The 23,740-nt window shown below is 37.8% G+C and overlaps 2 protein-coding genes across 3 annotated transcripts; both read right to left on the reverse strand.

Moving 5' to 3' along the window:
• Positions 1 to 6,994: 6,994 nt before the first annotated feature.
• rab40b (RAB40B, member RAS oncogene family) lies at positions 6,995 to 17,015 on the reverse strand. The gene is made up of 6 exons (XM_027140571.2): positions 15,687 to 17,015; positions 11,209 to 11,269; positions 10,754 to 10,814; positions 9,638 to 9,715; positions 9,289 to 9,511; positions 6,995 to 8,033 (listed from the first exon to the last, which is right to left on the reverse strand). The coding sequence occupies exons 1-6, from the start codon at positions 15,826 to 15,828 to the stop codon at positions 7,762 to 7,764; spliced, it is 837 nt and encodes a 278-aa protein (XP_026996372.1). The 5' UTR covers positions 15,829 to 17,015; the 3' UTR covers positions 6,995 to 7,761.
• Positions 17,016 to 17,325: 310 nt separating this feature from the next.
• LOC113638969 (cytochrome c oxidase assembly protein COX11, mitochondrial) lies at positions 17,326 to 22,551 on the reverse strand. 2 transcript variants are annotated; one of them, XM_027140572.2, is made up of 5 exons: positions 22,417 to 22,551; positions 19,235 to 19,599; positions 18,968 to 19,123; positions 18,644 to 18,769; positions 17,326 to 17,573 (listed from the first exon to the last, which is right to left on the reverse strand). In XM_027140572.2, exons 2-5 carry the CDS (start codon positions 19,541 to 19,543, stop codon positions 17,391 to 17,393), a joined length of 774 nt encoding a protein of 257 aa, XP_026996373.1. In that variant the 5' UTR covers positions 19,544 to 19,599; positions 22,417 to 22,551; the 3' UTR covers positions 17,326 to 17,390. The 2 variants fall into 2 exon arrangements, 1 of the variants encoding a protein (XP_026996373.1); XR_007143716.1 differs by lacking the exon at positions 22,417 to 22,551 and adding an exon at positions 18,142 to 18,445 and having other exon boundaries at positions 17,442 to 17,573.
• Between the last annotated feature and the right edge of the window lie 1,189 nt (positions 22,552 to 23,740).

Raw genomic sequence — 23,740 nt, forward strand, 5'->3', positions numbered from 1 at the left:
GCTTCTGAGCCCTGATAATCTGGCTGTACAGATTTATCCTCCCCTTCTCCCTCCCATGCACCCTCCTCACTACCACACACTCCCCCTTCTCGCTATCTCTTTCACTACCTGAACACCTCCCCACACCTCCCATTACTGATTCTATACTATTCTACTCATTAATGGAGCTTTCCCAATTTTCAGACATTCTTTTTTTTTTCTCTTTTTTTTACATGCTATTTTCACACCTTATACCTGTTTGGCATATGAATTTTTTGGAAATTAAGCCACTATCCTTTCTTCCTTTTTTGGTTTGTCTCAAGTCTTCCATTTTGTGGATTTTCTCCGTAATCCCTTTTTACCACCTGCACCGCCCACCACACACACATAGACACAGACACAGACACAGGCACAGGCACACACACACACACACACACACACACACACACACACACACACACACACACACACACACACACACACACACACACACACACACACACACACACACAAACCTTTCTGGTTTTCAAATGGTAGAAACCCTCTGACCAATTAAAAAACTGACCTATAAACTTTGGTGATTTAAATGATATCACTCCGTTTACTTTAATTTGGGAGTTTACAAAAGTCAAAAATTGCATATGCATCATATGATGTCAAATATTTTAGCCTGCATATAATGAGGTAAAAACTAATTAGGCTTAATACTTTGGTATCGTTTATTGTTCTTTTACAGCTGATTTTTTACCCCTCAAATTTACAGCCACTTCCCCCCCTGCCTTCAAAGGAAAGTCTGCAACTTGTCTGTAGTACTTTGTTCAACATATCTATTTTAACAAAAGCTAAAAATACAGCAGAAAGCAGACCAGGTGATGGCATGCTCACAGATGCAGGAGCTAAAGTCTCACTGGTTTGAAAATGCCTGATGATACAACACTACAAACCTGATGTCACATTAACATTATGTTACACATAAAAGAGTACTTTTGAAGGCATGCTTATATTCACCTTACATGACTTGCTTTGGTCTATCCACAGTTACATTTAGCAGATATTGAACTCATTTGTATCTGATATACTATAATGTTAGCTAATGACCGATTTAATGGCTTTGTCTGTAATTCTTGATTTAAATAATGAACTAATATATTCTGAAAACCATCAGTTGCGTTAAAGCCAGTATACCACCATTTAGACCTACATATATAGTTTGTCAATTTGAGGATATAATAATCAATCAAACTGAAAGGAGAACAGTGGGCAACAAGTAATGATGATAATAATAGCATTTAGCTGTTGTTCTGTGTTTCTGGACACTTGCTGGTGGCCATTTCCATACAGCATGGCATGATTCATTCAGTGCATTCCAACTCACACATTGTTCTGCTATCCCCTAGCTATAATTAATCAATTAATTAATTAATTAATTAATTAATTAATTAATTAATTAATTAATTAATTAATTAATTAATTAATCAATTAATTAATTAATAAAGTTTATTCATCTTCAGTATCCACTTAGATTTCTGTGAACACTGGTCATGAGGCGAAAATACACTATGCTATGTTAAATGTCTTGTAGTTATCAATTTTACCATTTTGTACAACTTGAATGTTTTAAACCTTGTGAAAAGTTCTAAATATAGGTTTAGGGCTAGCATGAGAGGTTTCTTACAATTGTGTTTAAAGTCAGTAGAAAACCGAACACCCATGCTTATTCAGAATTGAATAATTTATCTTGCATTTCATACAAGGTATTATACTGCAATGTTATCAGTAAGTCATATTGTACGTTGTATTGTTACAGGAACGTGTATTATGAACAGCCAGATACAATGTCACTATTATGTATGTCCTGGGTCCTTCAAGTGCAATGGCAGTCAGATGGAAATGCCTTCATAAGAAGCTCTGGTGTGGTGTGGTGTTCTCACGTGTCCAAGGTGAGTCTGTCAGTCTGTCAGGTCTCCCAGCAGTAGAGTGCAGCACACCCCAGGCTACAGCTGTCTGACTCAGTGCATCAGATGGACTGTGTGAGAGAATAAAATAGAAATAGTCTGGAAATATACAAATAGTGCAGTGCACTGTGACAGATATTTTACTGTTGTAAAAGGCAGCTATAAGTAGAAAGGCTTTATAGAGGAAATACACTAGAAAAGTTAAATTAATTAGGGTTATTCCCGCTGCCAAATTTCCATGAGGAACATCTGGAAGACTGGCGTTTTAATCAATGGGAGCCATGAAAGTTTCAAATGCTCATTTGGCAATTGGGAACTTGAATATGGAAGGCAATAGAAAGCTTAGTCAATTAAACATTTGTTAGAGGTGTACCACTGAAAAAAATAAAAAAATAAAAAACAAAAAACAAAAAAAAAAACACTTTTTAAGCTCCATCCTAAGTGATAAGTGTAAATGATAAGTGTTACATACCAAACAAGCCATTTTGAAATCCAGCTGGATTTCCTAAGCTAAATTGCAATAAGTGTGAATAAATGTGTGTAAATACATATTTGGGTGGTGTGACTGTGAATGAATTAAGAAAGGAACATCATGTTAGGTAGGTAAAAAAATGTCATCTTTTCTACCTATACCATCTCATTGCTGTCATATACAGGTCCTAAACCAAAAGGAGAATTATGATTCCTTCATGGTGCTTTAATACAGCTGGATTGGATGATGACTCTTTGGCTGCAGACAACTGTCACTATTTTTTTCACTCTTCTGAGCAGGACCGTCACTGTTCCATACTTACTGCCTCTAATCCCCAGCAATAGCTGCATTAAACCCAGCAATGGATTACAAAGCTTCCTTTCATATACATCTATTTATTTCGAAGGCTCACTGATCTTTCCTATCAAGTTTTGAAAATTTATGTCTGATTAGGACAAACACAAACGTTACTTGATGTTGCCTATTTTATGTTCCAGCACTATACTTATTCCCAAAATTATGAACAAAATGGCTAGAGAGCTTAATTCTGAAGCAGAGTATTTAAAAAGGAAAGAGATTAGTGAAGGTGTGAATCTTCTCCTGACTAAACATGGGGCCATTCACAGCTTAGTCTGCAGACAGATCTTTACCACACCTTCTACAGTACGTGACACATTTAGATTCCAAAAATATTTTTCTCTTGATCGAGGATGATACATCTGTACTGAATGTGTTTTATTTGCTGACTGGTGATACTGGAGCAAAGAAACAGAAATACTTAATTAACTTTAGTACATGACAAAAACTACAAATAGATCTACTCAAGATTTACCTGGCATATACAGTATGTGCAAAATGTAGCTACATCTAACAAAGCTGTTGTCTTTTTTATATGTAAAATGTTCTCAATTGGTACCAAAAGTACAAATATTCCAAACTTTTGTTTCTATGTTTTGAGAAAATTTTCAATTTCATACAAGAGCTCAAATGAACTTAAAAAATCTCAACATTATAAAAAGTACACATAATCTAAACATTATCATTACTAACTATTTGCCACTAAGACTTCAAATGGTTCTAACCAGAAGTAGCATTCAAAGTATCAGACTTACATGCACACAATACAAAACATATATATATTAAAGAAATTGTGCATGAACTTTACAGAAAACACCAGTTTACAGACATCTTAAAAGCAGTCCATCCATAGTGTAATTAAAATGCAAATGGCAAAGTTAATAACTGCTCCCGTACAGGATTTAGCTACGTAGTTAGTGCTAAGGGACGATTGATTATTTTAACTGATCAATTTCGTCTGTTAGTGTGTGTTTGAGGAAATGTGTGGCTGGGGATCTGGTAAACAAGTGGATGATATTGATGAGGAAATTAGTGAAGTTATTTTAGACTCTCACATAGCAGTAAAACATTCCAATTGCTCTATTGACCTGGTTATATTGTTTTCTACATCGTTATCAAATGATCAAATTGTTCTGTGGTATCAGACAGTGAAGCATTGTGAAAGATGTTCGATAAAATTACGTGCAGTAGCCGATATGATGGTACAAGTGTGGTGCAACTCTGTACACAGCTTTTTTCAGTGGAAGCACAGTAAGAATATATATATATATATGTATGTGTGTGTGTGTGTGTGTGTGTGTGTGTGTGTGTGTGTGTGTGTGTGTGTGTGTGTGTGTGTGTGTGTGTGTGTGTGTGTGTGTGTGGAGAAAAAATAAATGTTTTTGAGACAATGAACATCCTGTGAGTCTATTTAGAGATAGGATTGCCCTGAACAAAACATATTATGGCTCAATGCAAAACATCTCTGACTATTTGATTACTAGAGGTTACTCTTTTTATTTCTTTTTTTTTTTTTTTACCAACCATTGTTATAAGCAGTAACTTGGCAGAGGCCCTTTAAGTCTTCTCCTGCACATGATTGATAAGGTACAATATCCATTCCAGCCTTTTTTTTTTTTTTTACAGGAAGCATACACTCCCATTTTGTAATCTGGTTTCCATAATAATTATCTTAAAATAGTTTAGTGATTCTGTTAAACTGGGATGAGATTGGAAAAGAATTTGGCAAGAAGAGACAAATAATGCACAGCGCATGCTTTCCCTTTCTGACAAGGGCAGAGCAGTTACTTAGATCAAAATGACCAAAAATTGACAACTGGACAAGTTTAATGATCATAAAGCCTGAGGTGGCCTTCTCAGGAAGCTTTTTTCCCCTCCTGGCCAGATGGCAGTCTGCTAGGCTGATGAGTTTTGGCTCTGTCTGCACAGACACACCTGCAGACTGTCTGCCTGGAACTTCTGTTCCCCACACTTAGAGGGATGCGGGTAAGGATAAGACAAATTGGTCACGATATATTGACTTAATAGCACCATTTGAACAACATTGCCTGTGGTGATCATTTAAAAACACCACTTTTGTGTGGCTATTAAGATCTGCAGGTAAACCGGTTCATTTCTATTAACCAAACATTATAAAGGCCAAATAACTAACGAATATGGAGTTCTCATGGCTTCTTCAAACAACACCAAATTTAACATGTGAAGCTGAAATCTGACCTCTTATATATTTAGAACCGAATAAGAGCACAAACATCGATAAATTTCCTCTTTTGCTTCTGATTTAATTCGATCAAGCTTTAAATCTTTAAAAAGGTTCCGTCCTTGTCGTTAATTTGTCAAGGTGGATTTAAGCGTTTCTGAATCATAAATATTGTAAACACTTCCATATTCCTACCCCGCAGGTATTTCAGAACCGGTAAATTTAATCTTGTTCATTAATTTTCTGTCACACACAAAATATCAAGGTGTATTTTATGAGTAATTTAACCTTAAAACCCCCACTGACTTGAAGCCTTTATTAAAGTATGTCTACATTAATCCTGATTAACTTTTTAAATTTGATTTGAACAAATCTCGATGTTTCCCTGTGCATTCGCTGGAAGTGTCTGGCTCTATTAGTATGTATTTTAAATGTCTTTTTTTGAAAAGCCAGCAAGGTTTAAATTGATATTTAAAAACACACAGTAACCCACAGTAATGTGACAAGCATGCCATCTGCTGGCTTTTCAGCTCACAGCTATGATCTAGGAGTTAGTCTGAGTTATAGCTAGATAAAAACACAGTATATAAGCTGTTAAACAATTTGTTTGCTATGTTGCTCGATGATTAAACATTACAGGGTTTCAACAAAATGCTTGCAGTGTTGGATGTTTATCGGAACCGTGATCGTTAATTTCAACGGACAGCTTGTAATGATTTAAAATAAAAAGGTTTGTAGACCTATAAAAAATGAGGTAATATATTAAAAAAGATCATTGCAATGTGTTTTTAAATGTTACCATGCAATAAGCTTTGAGAGTCTCTTCATTGAAGACTGTTTGTGTTTTTGTTTTGTTTTTTTTATTTTCTCAGTAGGATGTTAGCTCAACCCCATCAAGAACAGAGCTGCTCAGTGCTACACATCTCAGATCGTGTGTAGGTTCAAGGGAACTGGAAGAACGTCAAATGTACCCCTACTTAACAGAATTTAAGATGTAAAAAGTCTAGAATATTTCAAGTTTTACTTCACTGTAGTTAAAGAAATGATAGTCTACATGTATCCGGAGCCATCATCAGCTGTTTATGGGATCTGGACATGTTATAAAATCAAGAAGGTCATGGTGTTGAAATCAAACATAATGTTAACGAGTAATGAGTTTATTTCAGGAAATCTGGGCTGAGGAATGTACTACACTGTTGTTCTGAGATGTGCTGAAATAGCGACATCCCAAAGAGCGCACAAGAAAAACTCTACAAGATTCAGCCTCACTTAAGACTCATGGATCTTCTAGTCAGCATCCAGGGTTGTAATTGTTTGAACAGTGAAGGTGTGTATGTTCCTAAATGTTATGTTCTACAAGAGCAGAATAATATTTACAGCTAGTTTCAAACGTATTAGATAGTGTTCCTATACCCAAAGCCAAGGAAAGCAGTATATTAAATATGTAATATGTATATTTTTATTTATCTATTTATTTTTTTGAGACGTACTATTTTATTTTGTAAAACAAAAATGAATGCGAACTTATTCCACTGCATGAAGCCATGAACTTTTGTAGGTTGCAGTAACAATAATCAGTTAGTGAGAGGTAGATAACACAACTGCAGTGATTTTATTACATTTTTAATCAAGCTACATATATTGTCAAAGAATGGCACTTATGAAAACAAAATGTGCTTCATATTCTAAATAATGGATTATAATAAGAGTTTTTATTGAAGCTCAAATGCAAATCTCATCACATCTCAGCTCATTTGGACGGGAAAGAACAATATTGAATACCTGCTGGAGTACACCATTTGGCTCTTTAACGTAATGTAGTGAAGTTTACTATTAACATATCCTTGTGTTTTTTATTGTGATGAAAAATCGAACTTGTCAGTTTCATCATTTCAAAGTTTAGGGGGTACAAACTAAAAAGCGTACCTTTGACCTTGAATATAGGGATAACTTGATTAATGCATGGAAAGAAAATAATAATAATAATAATAATAATAATAATAATAATAAAAAACACCAGCAAAAATGAGATCTGGTAGGTAACACACTTTTATTAAAAAGAAGAAACCTGATAGCTCATTAGGAGTTGCTGTTGTACTGCAGTGTCGTTGATATTAATATTAGTGTTGAATTGATAACAAAACGTGTTAGCATCGATAAGCTTCTTCAGACTCCTATGTCTTTGGTGTCACTCCATATAAAATATTACAATACTGGTCAATGTTTATGTGCATTACAATAATTAAGAATAAGAATAACATCATTGTATCAAACAACATGACTTAAATACACAATACAAAGAGGTGCATTTCTCAACACTGACGTTCTTTCGATGCGTGTACCCTGAAGAGCATTAGAATAAGAGTAAGAAAACAAGCTGGCATTATCAACTAGGTCCACTCTAAAAAGAGAGATTTAAAAACAGGACTGCTTTCGCTGTCATTATGTTTAGTCATCGAGTTCAGTAATGCTAAGTATCACTTCTGCTGTCAGAGCTAAACCGCAGTGCCAATATGTGTTTATCCCCTCAATTACAAACAGGATGAAATATTCTGTACATATATAAACAATGTGGAGATATAATGGCTTGACACTAATCCCTTGTCATGGGTCTGTTCAATCTCTTAGAGCAATCACATTCAGATATAGTACTGTATGAAGGACGCATCCCAAGTATCAGATGATACGACCGTGGACACTGTTAGCCACTGGGAAGCATCTTTCTCTTCAGCGAAACCCTGTTGAGCTGTGAGCTCTAACTGTGTGTCGATGTTGTGAGAGCAGACTGTGTCATTAGACTATGATATCTTGCACGTGGTCCTCGTACAGCTCTGTGATGGGCTCAGGGGCGGGTAGATGAGTTTGGATTTCTTCGTTCCGTTCCTCTTCGCACCGCTGCTGGCTATGACGGAGTATGAGCGTCCGTGCATCATGCGGGCGTTGAGGCCGTTGGCCATGGAAAAGGACTTCAGGTGGCTCTTTAAGGCAACAGGAAGAGGGAGTTTGTCCACCAGGTGCACAGGGGTGCAGGAGACGATGGATCTGCAGCACAGATCCTGCAGACTCAACACTACACCCACAGAGACAGAGAGAGAAAGAGACACACACAATCCAATGATACACTCTACATTTATCAGTGTCTATTTAAGGACCAAAGAGACTATTTGTCCGCCTGCAAACAACACAATATTTCTGTATTCGGTGTTGAGTGACAGCTAGAGGTGATACTAGAAAAGAGGTTAAATCTAAAATCTATCAATAGCAATGAAGCTATTAGGGCTGAGTAATATAGTTAAAGTAGTAAAGTATATATGATGAGACTAAGGCACGGAAATCATAGTCTGGGGAAAATCTCTCTCACACACACATTAACATCATTTGGCAGACGCCCTTATCCAGAGCGACGTACAAAAGTGCACAAGTCTCTATCATCGGATACATTAACTCTGGTTCACTAGGTTACAGACTTAAGATACCACGAGTCTAAAACATTGTTCAAAGTTTTTTTTTATTATATATACATACTGTACAACAAACGGAGAAGGAAGTGCTAGTTGAAATGTTTCATGAATAAGTTTCATGACACACACACACACACACACACACACACACACACACACACACACACACACACACACAGACTGACAAATGTATTTTTATTGTGTATTGCACTATTGATTACATACCAAGCGTACAGTAGTAAACATAAAATCTGTCACTTGGATAAAACCTCTCACCTGTGTGTGACAACTGCAGTATTCACAGAACTAAACAAAAGCTGGCTTGGATTATGAAGCTAGATTATAAACAAAAATCTTATTCATTGTTCATGACCACAGTCAAAACAAAACGTTAAAGTTTATATCTACAACACCAACCCTCAACTAACTTCTGTAATCATTTAATTCTGTTTATGTTGGATCCTAACAGCATGTTTAAATCCCTGGCCATGGCGCTGGAATTTAACCACTGGGTGTCTCCAAAGTGGCTGCAGAAGTTTTGCATGCTTTTGGTTTATGAAGCATTCTTCGGCCGCATACGTAATTGCTGTGTAAAGTTATGAGGTCATTTAGTTCTGACTAAATTAGATTTAAATCGATGCCTGTTTAAATTGATTTTAAAAACATTCCAGAAGACTGCACTTTACATATTTTCTGGATGCGGACATACGTTGCTTATTAACGTGCTCGAAAAAGAAATTGAAATTAAAAAAAAAAAATCCACCTTTCTTCTCTCTGTTATTTAAATTCCTACCTTCATACGCAATGCAATTAAACCCTAAGTCACTGTGATACTTTAGTAATAAAAGTGTTTGGTGCTGGTACCTTTGTTAGGTCTCCAGAGTCTCTCCATGCCGTGCCGCATTAGTACTATGCGAGCCAACTCTGTGAAGGACTCGGTGATGTTGAAGTTACACAAAGGGCTGACTTCGAAAAATGTGACACCCAGCCGCTCAGCAAAGGCTTGGGCATTTTCAGTCGTCACCTGACGTTTGTAGGCCAAGTGCAGTCGGTTACCAACCAGGATTTTAGGGACTCCTGGTGCATGCTGGTTATTAATTAAAAAAAAAAGAGAGAGAAAAAGATAATATTTGCACCATGTGTTATATATGTGATCATTTCCATACTCATATTCATATTACAGCACTGATATGCAAGCAATGGAAAGCTTTACCTCATCGATCTCTTTAATCCACCTGTCAATACCATCAAAGGACCAGCGATTTGTAATGTCATATACAAGGATAACGCCCTGTGAAAAACACACACATGCTGTATCACATTAGATAGTATATGATATTCCATAAATACAGTATACATCGAGTTCTCCTTTCTGATTGGTCAGAAGATGATTGATTGATGACTGATGATTAAGCTTCCAGTAATGATGGCTGCAAAGTTTTTTAACAGGTACTTGTATGATGGATACAATAATATAAGGATTATAATAAACTGATAGAAAAATACATGATGTAATTCAACAAAGAAAACATAATGGTTTTAATGGCGATTATCGAGGAGATGTTTCCAGCGTGAGACAAAGCTTCGGGACGGAGGATCTCCTGATTTCTTGGTAACACGACAAGCTGTGTGTTATAATTAATGAGAAACCGGTACATGAACATCTGTTTAAAGCTGCTATAATGTAAGCAATAACCGGGATTAACTTTTTTTTTAATATTCGAAAAGTTTTAGTTTTACTGCAAAAAGTTTTAAATCTTGAAATGTTGTTTATTAATTAGTTAAGAATTGTAAGCTCTGGCAGATTGTAGTGGTGTATGAGCAATAAAAAATAAGTGCATTTAACACACCACTCTGCTCTTGATTACTTTTCTTTAATAGCATTCCTTACTAAATACACGTCCAAAAAAAATTAGCTCCCAGGTGACAGGAGCGAAGTTGAATGTTTTATAAATGATCCAGTAATATTTCTTTATGAGCTCTCACAGACCTGACATACCCAGTTTAATGATTCCCTGTGCGTAAAATAGCACACAATGCTTGGCATCATTTAAGAGGGACGATTTCCTCTCATTGTGGACAAGATTATGACATGTGTGTATGGGCCTGAGCACGGGAAATGTCACATTAACAACAGCGACCCACCCCTGTTCAACCACATGCCATACAGTTTGAACAGGAACTGCTGATCTCTGGGTGGAGCATTTCAAATCCCTGGATGAATTTCAACAACTCCTCCAACAATGCATTGCTCAAATCCTCTCTCTTTCTCTCTCTGCTTGGTTTTTGAATGTAAGAAGATTTTAGTGAAAAACATCTGATTGCGTACCTGTGCTCCTCTGGAGTACGAGCGGAATATGGTGCAGAAACGTCCTTGTCCAGAGGTGTCCCTGAAAAATAAACACCACCAGTCTCGGTATTCTTGTGCTATGAAAAGCAAGCACACACACAGGCTGACAGCAGTTCAGATATTTCCCTGACTTCCTTCTGTCCTGAGCTTTTGTAAATGGCAAAGTAAATGGCTTCTGGTGTAGAGCGAGCATCTCAGCACATTGTTTAGAGTATGAATTTTATATATACAGTTAATAATTTAGGCCCGAATTCAAAATATATGACAGTAATGGAATATTTTCCATACTTAGTCCCATTTCAAACACTGTTCCAAACATATAATACATTGTTTAATATTGTTTATGATTTTTTTTTAATATGTAGAAGACACTTTAATTGCTTTCAGATGTCCTCCTACAGTGTGCTAACTCATCCTGATGTAGATATATTTACCAAAGCTGCAGTTTGACTCTACGCCCATCAAGCAGTATGGTGGTGGTTTTGCAGTCAATCCCTGTAGAAGAAAAGGACATAACTTTTGAGTATCCAGTGTATTTATCTACATTTATGTAATTCTACACTCAGGCATTATTGTTGATTCATTTACTGCAGAAGGGAGATATTATTATTAGTATTATTATTGTTATTGTAATAACAATAATAATAATAATAATAATAATAATAATAATAATAATAATAATAATAATAATAGGTACTATTATTATTATTATTATTATTATTATTATTATGGCCATATTACACATTACAGGTTTATATTAATGCAACTGTTCTATTTCATTATCATTTTGCTTGTATAGTAACAGCATGGGACTTACAGGACCTGACAGAATACAGTATATGCTAATAGCTGCTACCTAATGATGCAATAATGCAATAACTTGCATTAAAAATGTTATGCAACATTAAATGTAAGTGTTCACTGAGCAAAAGTAGGATTTGATAATGTTTAATGAATACAAATGTAACCTTTAGTAGAATCTGATGAATAAAGGTTTTGTTAGTGACAAAGAATCAACTTCATGATGGTCACAGCATTACAGATTATGGCATTATTGATTTTTTTGCTCATAACAGCATGGACTGAAGCGTTTCATTTTAGACATAATAAATCTGTCGGACCCCTGAGCCAGGCCCTTAACCCTCTCTTCTCCAGGGGTGATGAGAACTTTGGTTTTTGAGAGGAATCCAGTCTTTAGACATATTTGTATAGGGACATATTATTTACTCAAGGATGAAATGGTTTCTATGGTTAAGTGTTTAGGCAAACATCAATTAATACAATGGCTAATTAATAAAAAATGGTTAACTTTTATTAATGATACTCAGGGACCAAAGTCGTGGCATAATGGTGAGAGAGTTTGACTCCTAACCCTAAGGTTGTAGAGTCTCGGGCCGGCAATACCACGACTGAGGTGCCCTTGAGCAAGGCACCGAACCCCCCAACTGCTCCCCAGGCGCCGCAGCATACAAATGGCTGCCCGCTGCTCCGGGTGTGTGTTCACTGCTGTGTGTGTGTATACAGTACACTGCTGTGTGTGTGCACTTTGGATGGGTTAAATGCAGAGCACGAATTCTGAGTATGGGTCACCATGCTTAGCTGTATGTTACGTCATTTAAAGTAGATAAACAAGATAAAACAATTCGAAATTTAAAAAAAAAAAAAACAACAACAACCAAAAACCAAGGAAATATAAATGTCTGTTTTAATTGCTTCACGTTTCATTTAGTCTTCCGCTGTCCACACTAAGCGGTCTATGGGCATCCATGACAAACAAACTTAGGAGTGCTTAGTGTCATATCTGTGACGTGGTTAGCTTCAAACACACACACACACACACACACACACACACACACACACACACACACACACACACGCTTCAGAAGAGCTACATTCTTTGATGACAGACAGACTGAAAGCCAATATGGACACATACTCTTATCTCTGTGGCATATCTAAGTGACAGGCCTGGGTTAATGATCCATCACTGTCTGAATGGTGGCATCACAAACTCCGCAGGCATTAATGTGAGCCTGAGATGTGGAAACCAGAATGATTCTGAAGAGATGCGTTCAACAGAACATGTCCTTAAACAGAACATTGCACAATGGCTTTCTTTCAAAAGTCTGTAAAACACGATGCGATACATGATAAATGTGTTCCTTTACCCAGTCGAGTCACATTGTAAGGGATTAAAGAAGAAAGAAGTGAAAGCCTGAGCGCTTCCTTTTAGAAAACGGTTGCATGATCTCCTTATTAAATTCACATATGCTGCATTTGTTAAATATTTCCCACAGGACTTAATTAAACCCCAGAACACAGCGAAGTTTAGGATTTGTTTAGGTTTTACAGTTAGAAACAGTACAACAAAAGCAAGAGCCTTTTCCTTTACCGGAATACAAACCATCAATGAAATAAACAATTAGCAAAATGCCTTCAAAAAAAAAAAATCACCGGCTGTAGAGAAGCTTTGTAATATTAAGCCATTCTTTTTTTTTTTTGTCCATACAGTAGAACTGCCTGCAAAAACGCCGTCTTCCTGTTTGTGTAGGCAACCACTGATTCATCGACAGATTTTTTTCACACCAACTTGTTCCATTTCCCTGCACAATTATTCATCTTTTCTCTCCCTTCACTCAACACAGCAACAAGGCCTGGACATTTTATCACAGGCTGACACACAGAGAACCAACTGGTGGTAAGTAGCTGAAATCTGTAGTAAGTGATGACGTTCTAGAGCTCAGTCTCACAGAGCTATCACCGACACACACTCACTGGTACAACACGACAGACCGAACCACAACACAAATGCCCTTTGTGTTACCTCCATCTTTGAACAGATGGATTGCTTTATTAAGCAAGTATCACAAACAGACCAGCGTTTTCTCTACCTGACCTTAGTGTTAAGTTCAGTTAAAACACAGAAGAGAAATGGTTTAATCTTCAGCTGTGAGGTTTCTTTCTTGGCTTTGCGAGGTGAAAGCCGAGATGCTTGATTTGTCGGTGACGCACTGAGAAACAGGCTACGGAGAAAGGCATCTTTCTATAAACATTCGTTCTGAGAACACAGCCTTCCAAAGAGGGTCACACAAAAGTGCTTAGACAAACATCTGTATATTCTACGCTTTTATTGCCAGCAAACCTTGGCTGCGTTCACACTCCCACTTGGTTTCTCTTGTTTAGTGCCTAAGTGCAGAGGAAAGCAGAGTTATGTAAGTGGTTATGACAGTCATAATAATTGTGCCAGACAGAAAAGAGCCTTCTCCGATCTGGCAACTATGCACGGTTATCATCTATCCCATATTAAATCCAATCTGTTAAACTAAATCACAGGGCTACAGTCCTAGTAAACTCACTGTCTGGATCTTGAATATCTTAGAGAGTATGCTTTCAGAATAATACTATCTTGGCAGCTGCATTTGGAGGCCTAAGGAGGAAAAATGATGCCAAAGATGAGCCACAGTAGATGAAATCAACTGTGAAATTTCAAGTCACGGAGAAAGAGGGTGGCATAATGTTCTGTGTAAGCATCACTCTCCCACCAGGAATCTAATCTTGGACCTGTTTGGATTCAATATATCCTGTGTCAATAATAAAGTGCAATAGGCTTGTCTGTTTGTAATTGCCAGCCAAAGGTTCCATATAAAGTAAACCTAACCATCCATTTTTCTGACATGTAACTTTAATCAATCGCTGTTTCCTTGTGCTCATTCAACACCTACAAAATAATTCTGGGTTGCTGGGATGGACGGTATTCTGTGCTCTTTGACATGGAACAAAGAGTCTGTGATTCACAATAAATGTTGACACGAGCAACAAAGTCATTCTGTCATCAATCTGCCCATCCATCACATCAGCAGGGTAACGTATCGTGTGTAAATCAGCCTTCAATTACACACGGACTTTGAAAAAATTTATTCATATGATGACCCTTGACAAGACTAAGAGCGTTATTAAGCATTATTAAGACTGCAATAATTCATGATGCAATAGGTCACACTGACAGCACAACAGAAGCCAGCAGCACGACTGAACAATCCTAATGTTTACAAAAGACCTGCAGATGGTGGATGGGTCACATTTTAACAGTAGCAAAACATAAGCTCATGTGGACTAGTGTCAGGAATAAAAAGGTCTGTGCTACCAAGATTTTTGATAAACAATCCTTGCACTTATCCATCCCAACTATACACCTTAGGAGAGACTATTTACGAACAGATGTTAATAGGTGCCATTATTTCCACCTTTTACATCATTTCCCTATGGTGTTTCATTTAAATGCCCCAATCTCAGAGGAGCAGTTCTTTTCCATATCATGGTTATGTTACCAGAGTTCAACTCTAGATGATAAGACAACAATATAAGTTCTTATTTATAAGAGCATGCATGGTTAATGAACGAATGTTATATCAGAATGTAATATCAAATACGATGTAGAATAAAAGCTTCACCATAGGTGAGATAGCATATTTCCAAAAACTCCAGCCTCTCTGTACTGTTTTCATCAGTAAGTGTTAATCCAGGGCTCATTAGACATTCAATATAGATATTAAATGTAACATCATGACATTATGGCATTTGTGGCTTAAGGTTCACATTTCTTTAAACCTTTTAGAGATGTTTAAGGAACTTTGTTTATGTAGAAATGAACATCTAGTGGTTGAGGTGTTGGACTACCAATCAGAAGGTTGTGAGTTCGAATCCCATGTCCACCAGGCTGCCACTGTTGGGCCCCTGAACAAGGCACTTAACCATCAATTACTCAGTTGTATAAAATTGTAAGTCGCTCTATGGATATAAACAAAGCGCTTCTTAGAAACTAAAATAAATAAAATAAAAATCTCCCAGCCTAAAGGAGATTTTAAAAGGAAAAACAATACATCTCATGTTACATGTTATAAGAATGACTCACCCATGTTATATCCATAAGTAGATTCTGTAGCCCCGTCCTGCAAACTGGCCAAAATCTCTCCCTTGCCCACATCACTGTCTCCCACTAGCAGGAATTTCAACAGGAAATCATACGCTTTAGCTGGACTGCTCCTGTGGCTCATCTTCACCGAGCGCTCACTCCCATGGCTCAGTATGGAGCGGCATCTTTCATCTGTCTTTGATCTTTCTTTGATCTCACACTATCTCGCTTTTCTCCGAGCGCGATCTCCAGATGTTGTTGCTGAATAATTGAGCTTGACACTTCCCTTTATTTCCCACACACAGCACACACGCGAGTACAGCTTGTTCTGATCTTAGTGATGATGCTCACTGGGAATAAAGACTCTAATATGCGACAGCGACATCATCCTAAAAACACTGGTAGATGATTATTATCTCTTAATAGTCTTGTGAACTAAATTTCTAAACATAAAATAACACGCATCCTAAACATATAATAACTATCTATGTGCGTCCAAAACTTATTCTTATTTCTTTATCTGCTTTGTTTTGGCTTCCCAGACGCATCGGTGCATTGAGGTTGATCTGCTAAGATTACACTGTAGCTCCTCTCAACAAGAAGGGGGAAAAAAGGAAGATCGTCCCTTGAGCGATCCTGATTGGCTCTTCCGTGGAGTTGCTAGGGCAACTCTGTCCTTTCAGTAGTTATAAAACGTGTCCATCAAAATCTATATCTGCTCCTTAAGGTTGAGGAGTGGGCGTGGTTAACAGCGTCGAACCCTGATAAGCGCTGATTTCAGTGCAGTGGTGACGTCACTGCTACGGTTTATTTCTAAGCGCGTGAACGCGAGTCGGACTGATCCAGGGTCAGCGCACGCTCACCGCTTCGAGCACAACGTGTTTGGGTTTGTTGTTTTCCGGGGCAAGAAGAATGACGTAGATGCTGGAGCACAATACCAGCGTTTTTTTTTTTTTTTTTTAACTTTTGTTATTGTGGTCTGAAACAGCTCACAAAGTCCGAACCAAGAGTCAGGACTGAGATGGGGATGCAGATTAATTTTAGAGGAAGAGGGGAATAAAAAACATGTCAATTTTGTTATGAGACATTATTGATTCTTCTTCTACTGTCAACAATAACCAAACAGCTGGGATTTTGCTTCTAGGCTATAAATTATTCGGTGTCATTGTGCATTACAGTCAATTATTGAAATGATGGTCACATCTACACTTGCAATAAAACATTTTACCTTGAGCAATTTAATGGCTTTGTTTTGGCTTCCCAGTCTAGCTGATGTGAGGTTATGCATGAAAGGGAGATCTTCTAAATCATACAACTCAGAATCTTCATGTCCTTACGAGACAGAGATAGTCATGTCATGTTGCATTATAACCAAATATACACCTTAAATCTTCTAGATAGCCTTGAACAATACAGGCAAATATTTGGACTTGTTTCACATCGAATGGACTGTTTCGAGTCACGATCTTCAGTCCCCGGTTGATTTATTGCACTGTAGAAGTCACCATCTACATCACTGCATTTCAGTGGTCTTTCAAATAGAGCATCATAACATCATAAAATTAGCTTCAGCCTAAACACAGATAATATACTGGAAAAAATTATTTAAAACATATTTAGCAACTCATCATTCCATTAATTCCACTCTCTTTATGGTTTATTCGAAATGTTAAGTCTCTGAAAAATATGGCATGTGCTGCTGGTTTAACTGTATCCAGGAAGTGGTAATGTCTGTCCTTCTTTGGCTTCAAAAAAGGTATAGGAAAGTGTGATTGTGTCAACTCGAGCCATCCTGGGATCTTCATCAAACTCTGGGTCAATATAAAAGAAAACAGGCATGTCCACCTCTTCATGAGGGTTTAACCTCTGTTCCTCAAAGCAGAAGCACTGTATTAGGACACAAACAAACAGTTTAGTTTAATGCAAGCTGCAGGCAGAAGACAGAAAAAACAAACATAGGCTCTCAGTAAAAAGGCTTGAATATGAAACTTTAAAACTAACATGATCTTACATACACATTTATACATATACACATAAATATACATACATATACACATATACATACATACACACACAATATATATATGTGTGTGTGTGTGTGTGTTTGTATATATATATTGTTGGTTCGGTGGCTTGCTCAGGGGCAACTCAGTCGTGCCCAAGACTCGAACCCACAACCTTAGGGTTAGGAATCAGACACTCTAACCATTAGGCCACGACTTCCCCCCTAAATATGGGCGATTCTGTAAAATTTGTCTCTTAGGGAAATTACAGCTGCTTTAATGGTGTTGAAGACATGGGAAGATCAGGAACCTGCAGAATCTTGACATCACAGCAAACTATGCCCAGGCGAACATGCTTAAAATGCTTCAGACTGCCATCTAAGCTGACTATCTAGAATAAATATCTTTCAACAGCATATTTCCTACTTTTACCCTTAATGCCATTTTCCTACCTGTCGGTAATGTTGTAAGAGGAATTTAGTCCCTGCTTCATCTCTACTTAAAAAGAATCATGCACCAACACTCTATCTCTTTAGTCTGTTCAGCTCTCTCACACACTCTCAGTACAGTCGGCTCAAATAGACCAGGCTACAAAGCTTCAACGTTGGAACTTCATGGATCATCAAGAAGCTGAGCAGAGCATTTGCTTCAGCACCTTTGTATAGCTGCGGTGCATTCTGGAACTTTGGGTCAAGCATGCAGTCTCTTCTACTTTGGGATCATTAATAGTCTTTTCCATATTAAACCCAACTGTAACTGAATCACACAAATGTTCATCAGTGACATCCTACAGCAAAAATCTTGTTACAGGAAAAACAAAAGTTAATAAAAAATTAAGGTAGAGAAATAGAATGAAAACCCCTCCCCCCCACACACACATTTTTAACGGCGTATTGAAAGCAGTAACACTTACAGTAACACCAACGTAATGTAATGTTGCATGGTCTACATTACCTGAATCTTGTTAAAGTACTGGCCAGCTTCAAATGGCACAACATTGTATGTAGAGATTCCTATTACAGGTTTATCTGTGGGATTCTGGGCTGTGTAAAATGCCAGTGCAGTTTCTCCTGGCACAATCTAAAACGGCAAAACGAAAAGTATGTATGAAAGACTAAAAGAAAGTTGTACGTGTAAATTCTCATACTTTAGAGAAAGCCTTAAAACCAAAAAACTGTTACATGCATGTGGCATGTAGGGATTATTGTTCACACGAATTTATTCATGTGGTTTAATGAATAATCATTTTAAACACAAAATTATAAGCAGTCGTCGCACATAGATCTCGGACTGCTGAGGACGAAAGTTCCACTGGAGGCTGGCGTGCGTGTCGGCATTGAAGGTGACTTTGATAATCCGCTCCTTAACCGGCTGCATTGTCTCCACTAAATCTGAATCGTGTCCTGCTGTTGCTGTGCCTCCCAGTCCGGATGCCTGAGGTACAAAACAGATCATTACTAAACCATGCGCATTAACATGAAGTCTGTATCAGAGTTTTATGATGTTAGCCTGCAGTATTAAAGCCATACTACATCCTGGACTGACCTGGCAGTACAGTCTGTAGAGTGGCACTGCAGCATACGACATGCCGATCATCCCGACGCCGGCTGCTGCAATATACGTCAAGACGGTCTTGTTTTTTTGCTTCCATTCCTCCTGTTGCCTATGCTTGTGGGATTTAACCCCTCGTGTCTGCTTAACAAAATGCTGAGGGTTTCTCCTTACAATCAGCTGGCTGGAAGAAGTTGCTAGTCCACAGACATTCAGGCTTTTTACACATTTCTGGGCATTACAAAATGCTCTATGTACGTAGTGCTTTGCACAGCACTCACGGAGAGCAGAGGACAGAAACATTCCCTCTGAGATCTAGAGGAACTCCTCTTCAGGACAGTTCTTTCACCAGGTTGCATCTAAAGCACAAAGTAGTATATTGGAATTGTTATTCTGATTAACACAATAGCGTTATAGGAACAGAGGAACTGTACTGTGGACTATTTAGAGCTATTATGTCTAATTACTATCTATTGAATAAAAGCTTACATGAACTAGATACATGTCTAACCATCAAAATAAAAATGTACTGAGAATCAGAACGCTGATTATACCAAATTAATGTCTGTTCATTATTTTATCATTTTATCTTTTTTAAACACTCCATGCCTCAGGGGCACTAATGACTATTTACATAGCGCTTATATTTACTTAAGTATTATCTGTTATTTGCCTGTAGTGTCCAATATCTGGACAGTTAAATTACCCTCCAGTTAATTTAATCATAACCATAATAGGATCTGCGAATGTTCAGTTTAAATACATTTTATTGCCAAGGGATTTATTTTATTATGAAATATATATATATATGAAAATTATATATTAAATTATTAAAAAACAATTACAATAAATAATAAATAAAATAACATCCAATTTGATCTTAATATGTTTCATAAACATTTCTTAACTTTTTAATATAATGTTAATGACATTATATACACTGCTCAAAAAAATAAAGGGAACACTTAAACAACACAATGCAGCTCCAAGTCAGTCACACTTCTGTGAAATCATACTGCCCGCTTAGGAAGCAACACTGATTGACAATCAGTTTCACATGCTGTTGTGCAAATGGAATAGACAACAGGTGGAAATTATAGGCAATTAGCAAGACACCCACAATAAAGCAGTGGTTCTGCGGGTGGTGACCACAGACCACTTCTCAGTTCCTATGCTTTCTGGCTGAAGTTTGTCACTTTTGAATGCTGGTGGTGCTTTCACTCTAGTTATAGCATGAGACGGAGTCTACAACCCACACAAGTGGCTCAGGTAGTGCAGCTCATCCAGGATGGCACATCAATGCAAGCTGTGGCAAGAAGGTTTGTGTGTCTGTCAGCGTAGTGTCCAGAGCATGGAGGTGCTACCAGGAAACAGTCCAGTACATCATGAGATGTGGAGGAGGCTGTAGGAGGGCAACAACCCAGCAGCAGGACCGCTAGCTCTGCCTTTGTGCAAGGAGGAACAGGAGGAGCCCTGCAAAATTACCTCCAGCAGGCCACAAATGTGCACGTGTCTGCTCAAATGGTCAGAAACCGACTCCATGAGGGTGGTATGAGGGCCTAACGTCATTTGGTGTTGGGCTTACAGCCCAACACCAGGCAGGATGTTTGGCATTTGCCAGAGAACAGCAGGTTCACACTGAGCACATGTGACAGACATGACAGAGTCTGGAGATGCCACGGATAACGTTCTGCTGCCTGCAACATCCTCCAGCATGACCGGTTTGGCAGTGGGTCAGTAATGGTGTGGGTGGCATTGCTTTTGAGGGCCGCACAGCTCTCCATGTGCTCACCAGAGGTAGCCTAACTGCCAGTAAGTACCGAGATGAGATCCTCAGACCCCTTGTGAGACCATATCCCGGTGCGGTTGGCCCTGGGTTCCTCCTAATGCTAGACATGTGGCTGGAGTGCGTCAGCAGTTCCTGCAAATCTAAGCCATTGATACTATGGACTGGCCCACCCGTTCCCCAGACATGAATCCAATTGAGCACATCTGGGACATCATGTCCCGCTCCATCCACCAACGCCATGTTGCTCCACAGACTGTTCAGGAGTTGGTGGATGCTTTAGTCAAGGTCTGGGAGGAGATCCCTCAGGAGACCATCCGCCACCTCATCAGGAGCATGCCCAGGCGTTGTAAGGAGGTCATACAGGCACGTGGAGGCCACACACACTACTGAGCCTCATTTTGACTTGTTTTAATTACATTACATCAAAGTTCGATCAGTCTGTAGTGTTTTTCCACTTCAATTTTGAGTGTGACTCCAAATTCAGACCTCCATGGGGTTAATACATTTGATTTTCATTGATAATTTGTGTGATTTTGTTGTCAGCACATTCAACTATGTGAAGAACAAAAACATTTAATAAGACTTTTCATTCAGATCTAGGATTTGTTGCTTAAGTGTTCCCTTTATTTTTTTTTAGCAGTGTATAATGACATTTATATATAATGTTAAACATCTCTTCTACAGAAGACTAACGAGATAACACTTTTAATCCAAATTGACATCATTTATATGCCAACTTTTAGTTACTGGGGTTTGGGATAAACTGATGGATGTAAAAGGACATCCAGCTAAATACATGGCTAACTACATAGCTAAATACATGGCTAACTACATAGCTAAATACATGGCTAACTACATAGCTAAATACATGGCTAACTACATAGCTAAATACATGGCTAACTACATGGCTAACTACATGGCTAACTACATAGCTAAATACATGGCTAACTACATAGCTAAATACATGGCTAACTACATAGCTAAATACATGGCTAACTACATGGCTAAATACATGGCTAACTACATAGCTAAATACATGGCTAACTACATAGCTAAATACATGGCTAACTACATAGCTAAATACATGGCTAACTACATGGCTAACTACATAGCTAAATACATGGCTAACTACATGGCTAACTACATAGCTAAATACATGGCTAAATACATGGCTAACTACATAGCTAAATACATGGCTAACTACATAGCTAAATACATGGCTAACTACATAGCTAAATACATGGCTAACTAGGCTAACTACATAGCTAACTAGGCTAACGCGTTCATTTGAATCCGTTGTCTTCTTTCAGATAACCCAGTAATCCCAGTAGTGTAGACTAATTATGTTACGAGTGTAAGATAATGTTATTAAGCACAAAAGTCTTACCCAAAGCCGAATGACAGTCTACAACTCGTATCAGGAGAATTGGTCCCACTTAGTAACTACTCCCCCAAAACAAAACGCTGTAGCATTAGTTCCGAGATAGTGTTCCGGCTGTAAACTAAACGCACCAGGATGGACATTTATACCGCCATCTACTGTTCAGAAGTGAAACGACACAGTAAATGTAATTAGATCAGACTTAATCAGATTTAATCAGATAATTAATTCTCATCTCAGTGCCCGCGCTATGTTTACTAAAAGTGTGACTTGTATTAAAACTTTTCAGTTTGATATAAATTTATTGAAAGCTATTGTAAATAAATGTGTGTTATTTATAGTTACCCATCTACACAATATACGTGTAAATAAAATAAAAATAAAAATTTTGTAGTATTTTTTAATTACATTTTCACCTTCGTTAAATATTTTTCCTGATCATGTGGATTTATTTACATTTCCAGCATTTGGCAGATGCTTATCCGCTCCTTATCCAGAGTGACTTAAATTATCTCTATTTTTATATACAACTGAGGGTTACGGGCCTTTCTCAGGGGCCCAACAGGTGCAGCTTTGTGGACCTGGGATCTTATTGGTAGCCCAACACCACTAGGCTACCACCATGCAGGATTCAGAGCCAACATCACATGCCACCATGTACATCCACATTCACACCTAGAATAATTACAGATAACCTTTCACCTACTGACACCTTTTTAGAAGATGGGAGGAAGAAAGAGAATGTAGAGGAAACCCACACAAATACAGAAAGAATATGCACAGAAACACCACAAACAGTATTCCCAACCTCAGGATCAAGCTGGTGACCTTGGAGGTGTGAAGCAGCATCACAGCTAGCCGGACCACAATGCTGCCTGTACCAGACTACCAGACATAAACAAACAAATATAAAGGACTTTAATGATTTAATAATTAAGTCAAGTCACCTTTATTGTCACATCACCACCGCACATGTGCCATGGTGAGTGAAATTCTTTGGAGCAAGCTCCAGAAATTGCAGAAACATTCACATACAGTAGTTAAGAAACATAAATAGAACAGTTTACAAACAGGTTAAAAAATGTGCAAAATGCTTAGTACCACTTGAAATGTGCAAATGTGGAAAATGTGGAAAAGATGCAATGTGCTCATACATAGTCAGTACACACAGTGTACTACTAGACATATTTACAATGCACTACACAGTATATACAGTATGAATTTTATATATATATATATATATGTGTGTGTGTGTGTGTGTGTGTGTGTGTGTGTGTGTGTGTGTGTGTGTGTGTTTTCTTAGTGACAGTCTTTCAGAGTGTTTTGATAT

Source organism: Tachysurus fulvidraco, chromosome 8 (genome assembly GCF_022655615.1).
Source record: "Tachysurus fulvidraco isolate hzauxx_2018 chromosome 8, HZAU_PFXX_2.0, whole genome shotgun sequence".
In the NCBI taxonomy this organism is placed as follows: Eukaryota; Metazoa; Chordata; class Actinopteri; order Siluriformes; family Bagridae; genus Tachysurus; species Tachysurus fulvidraco.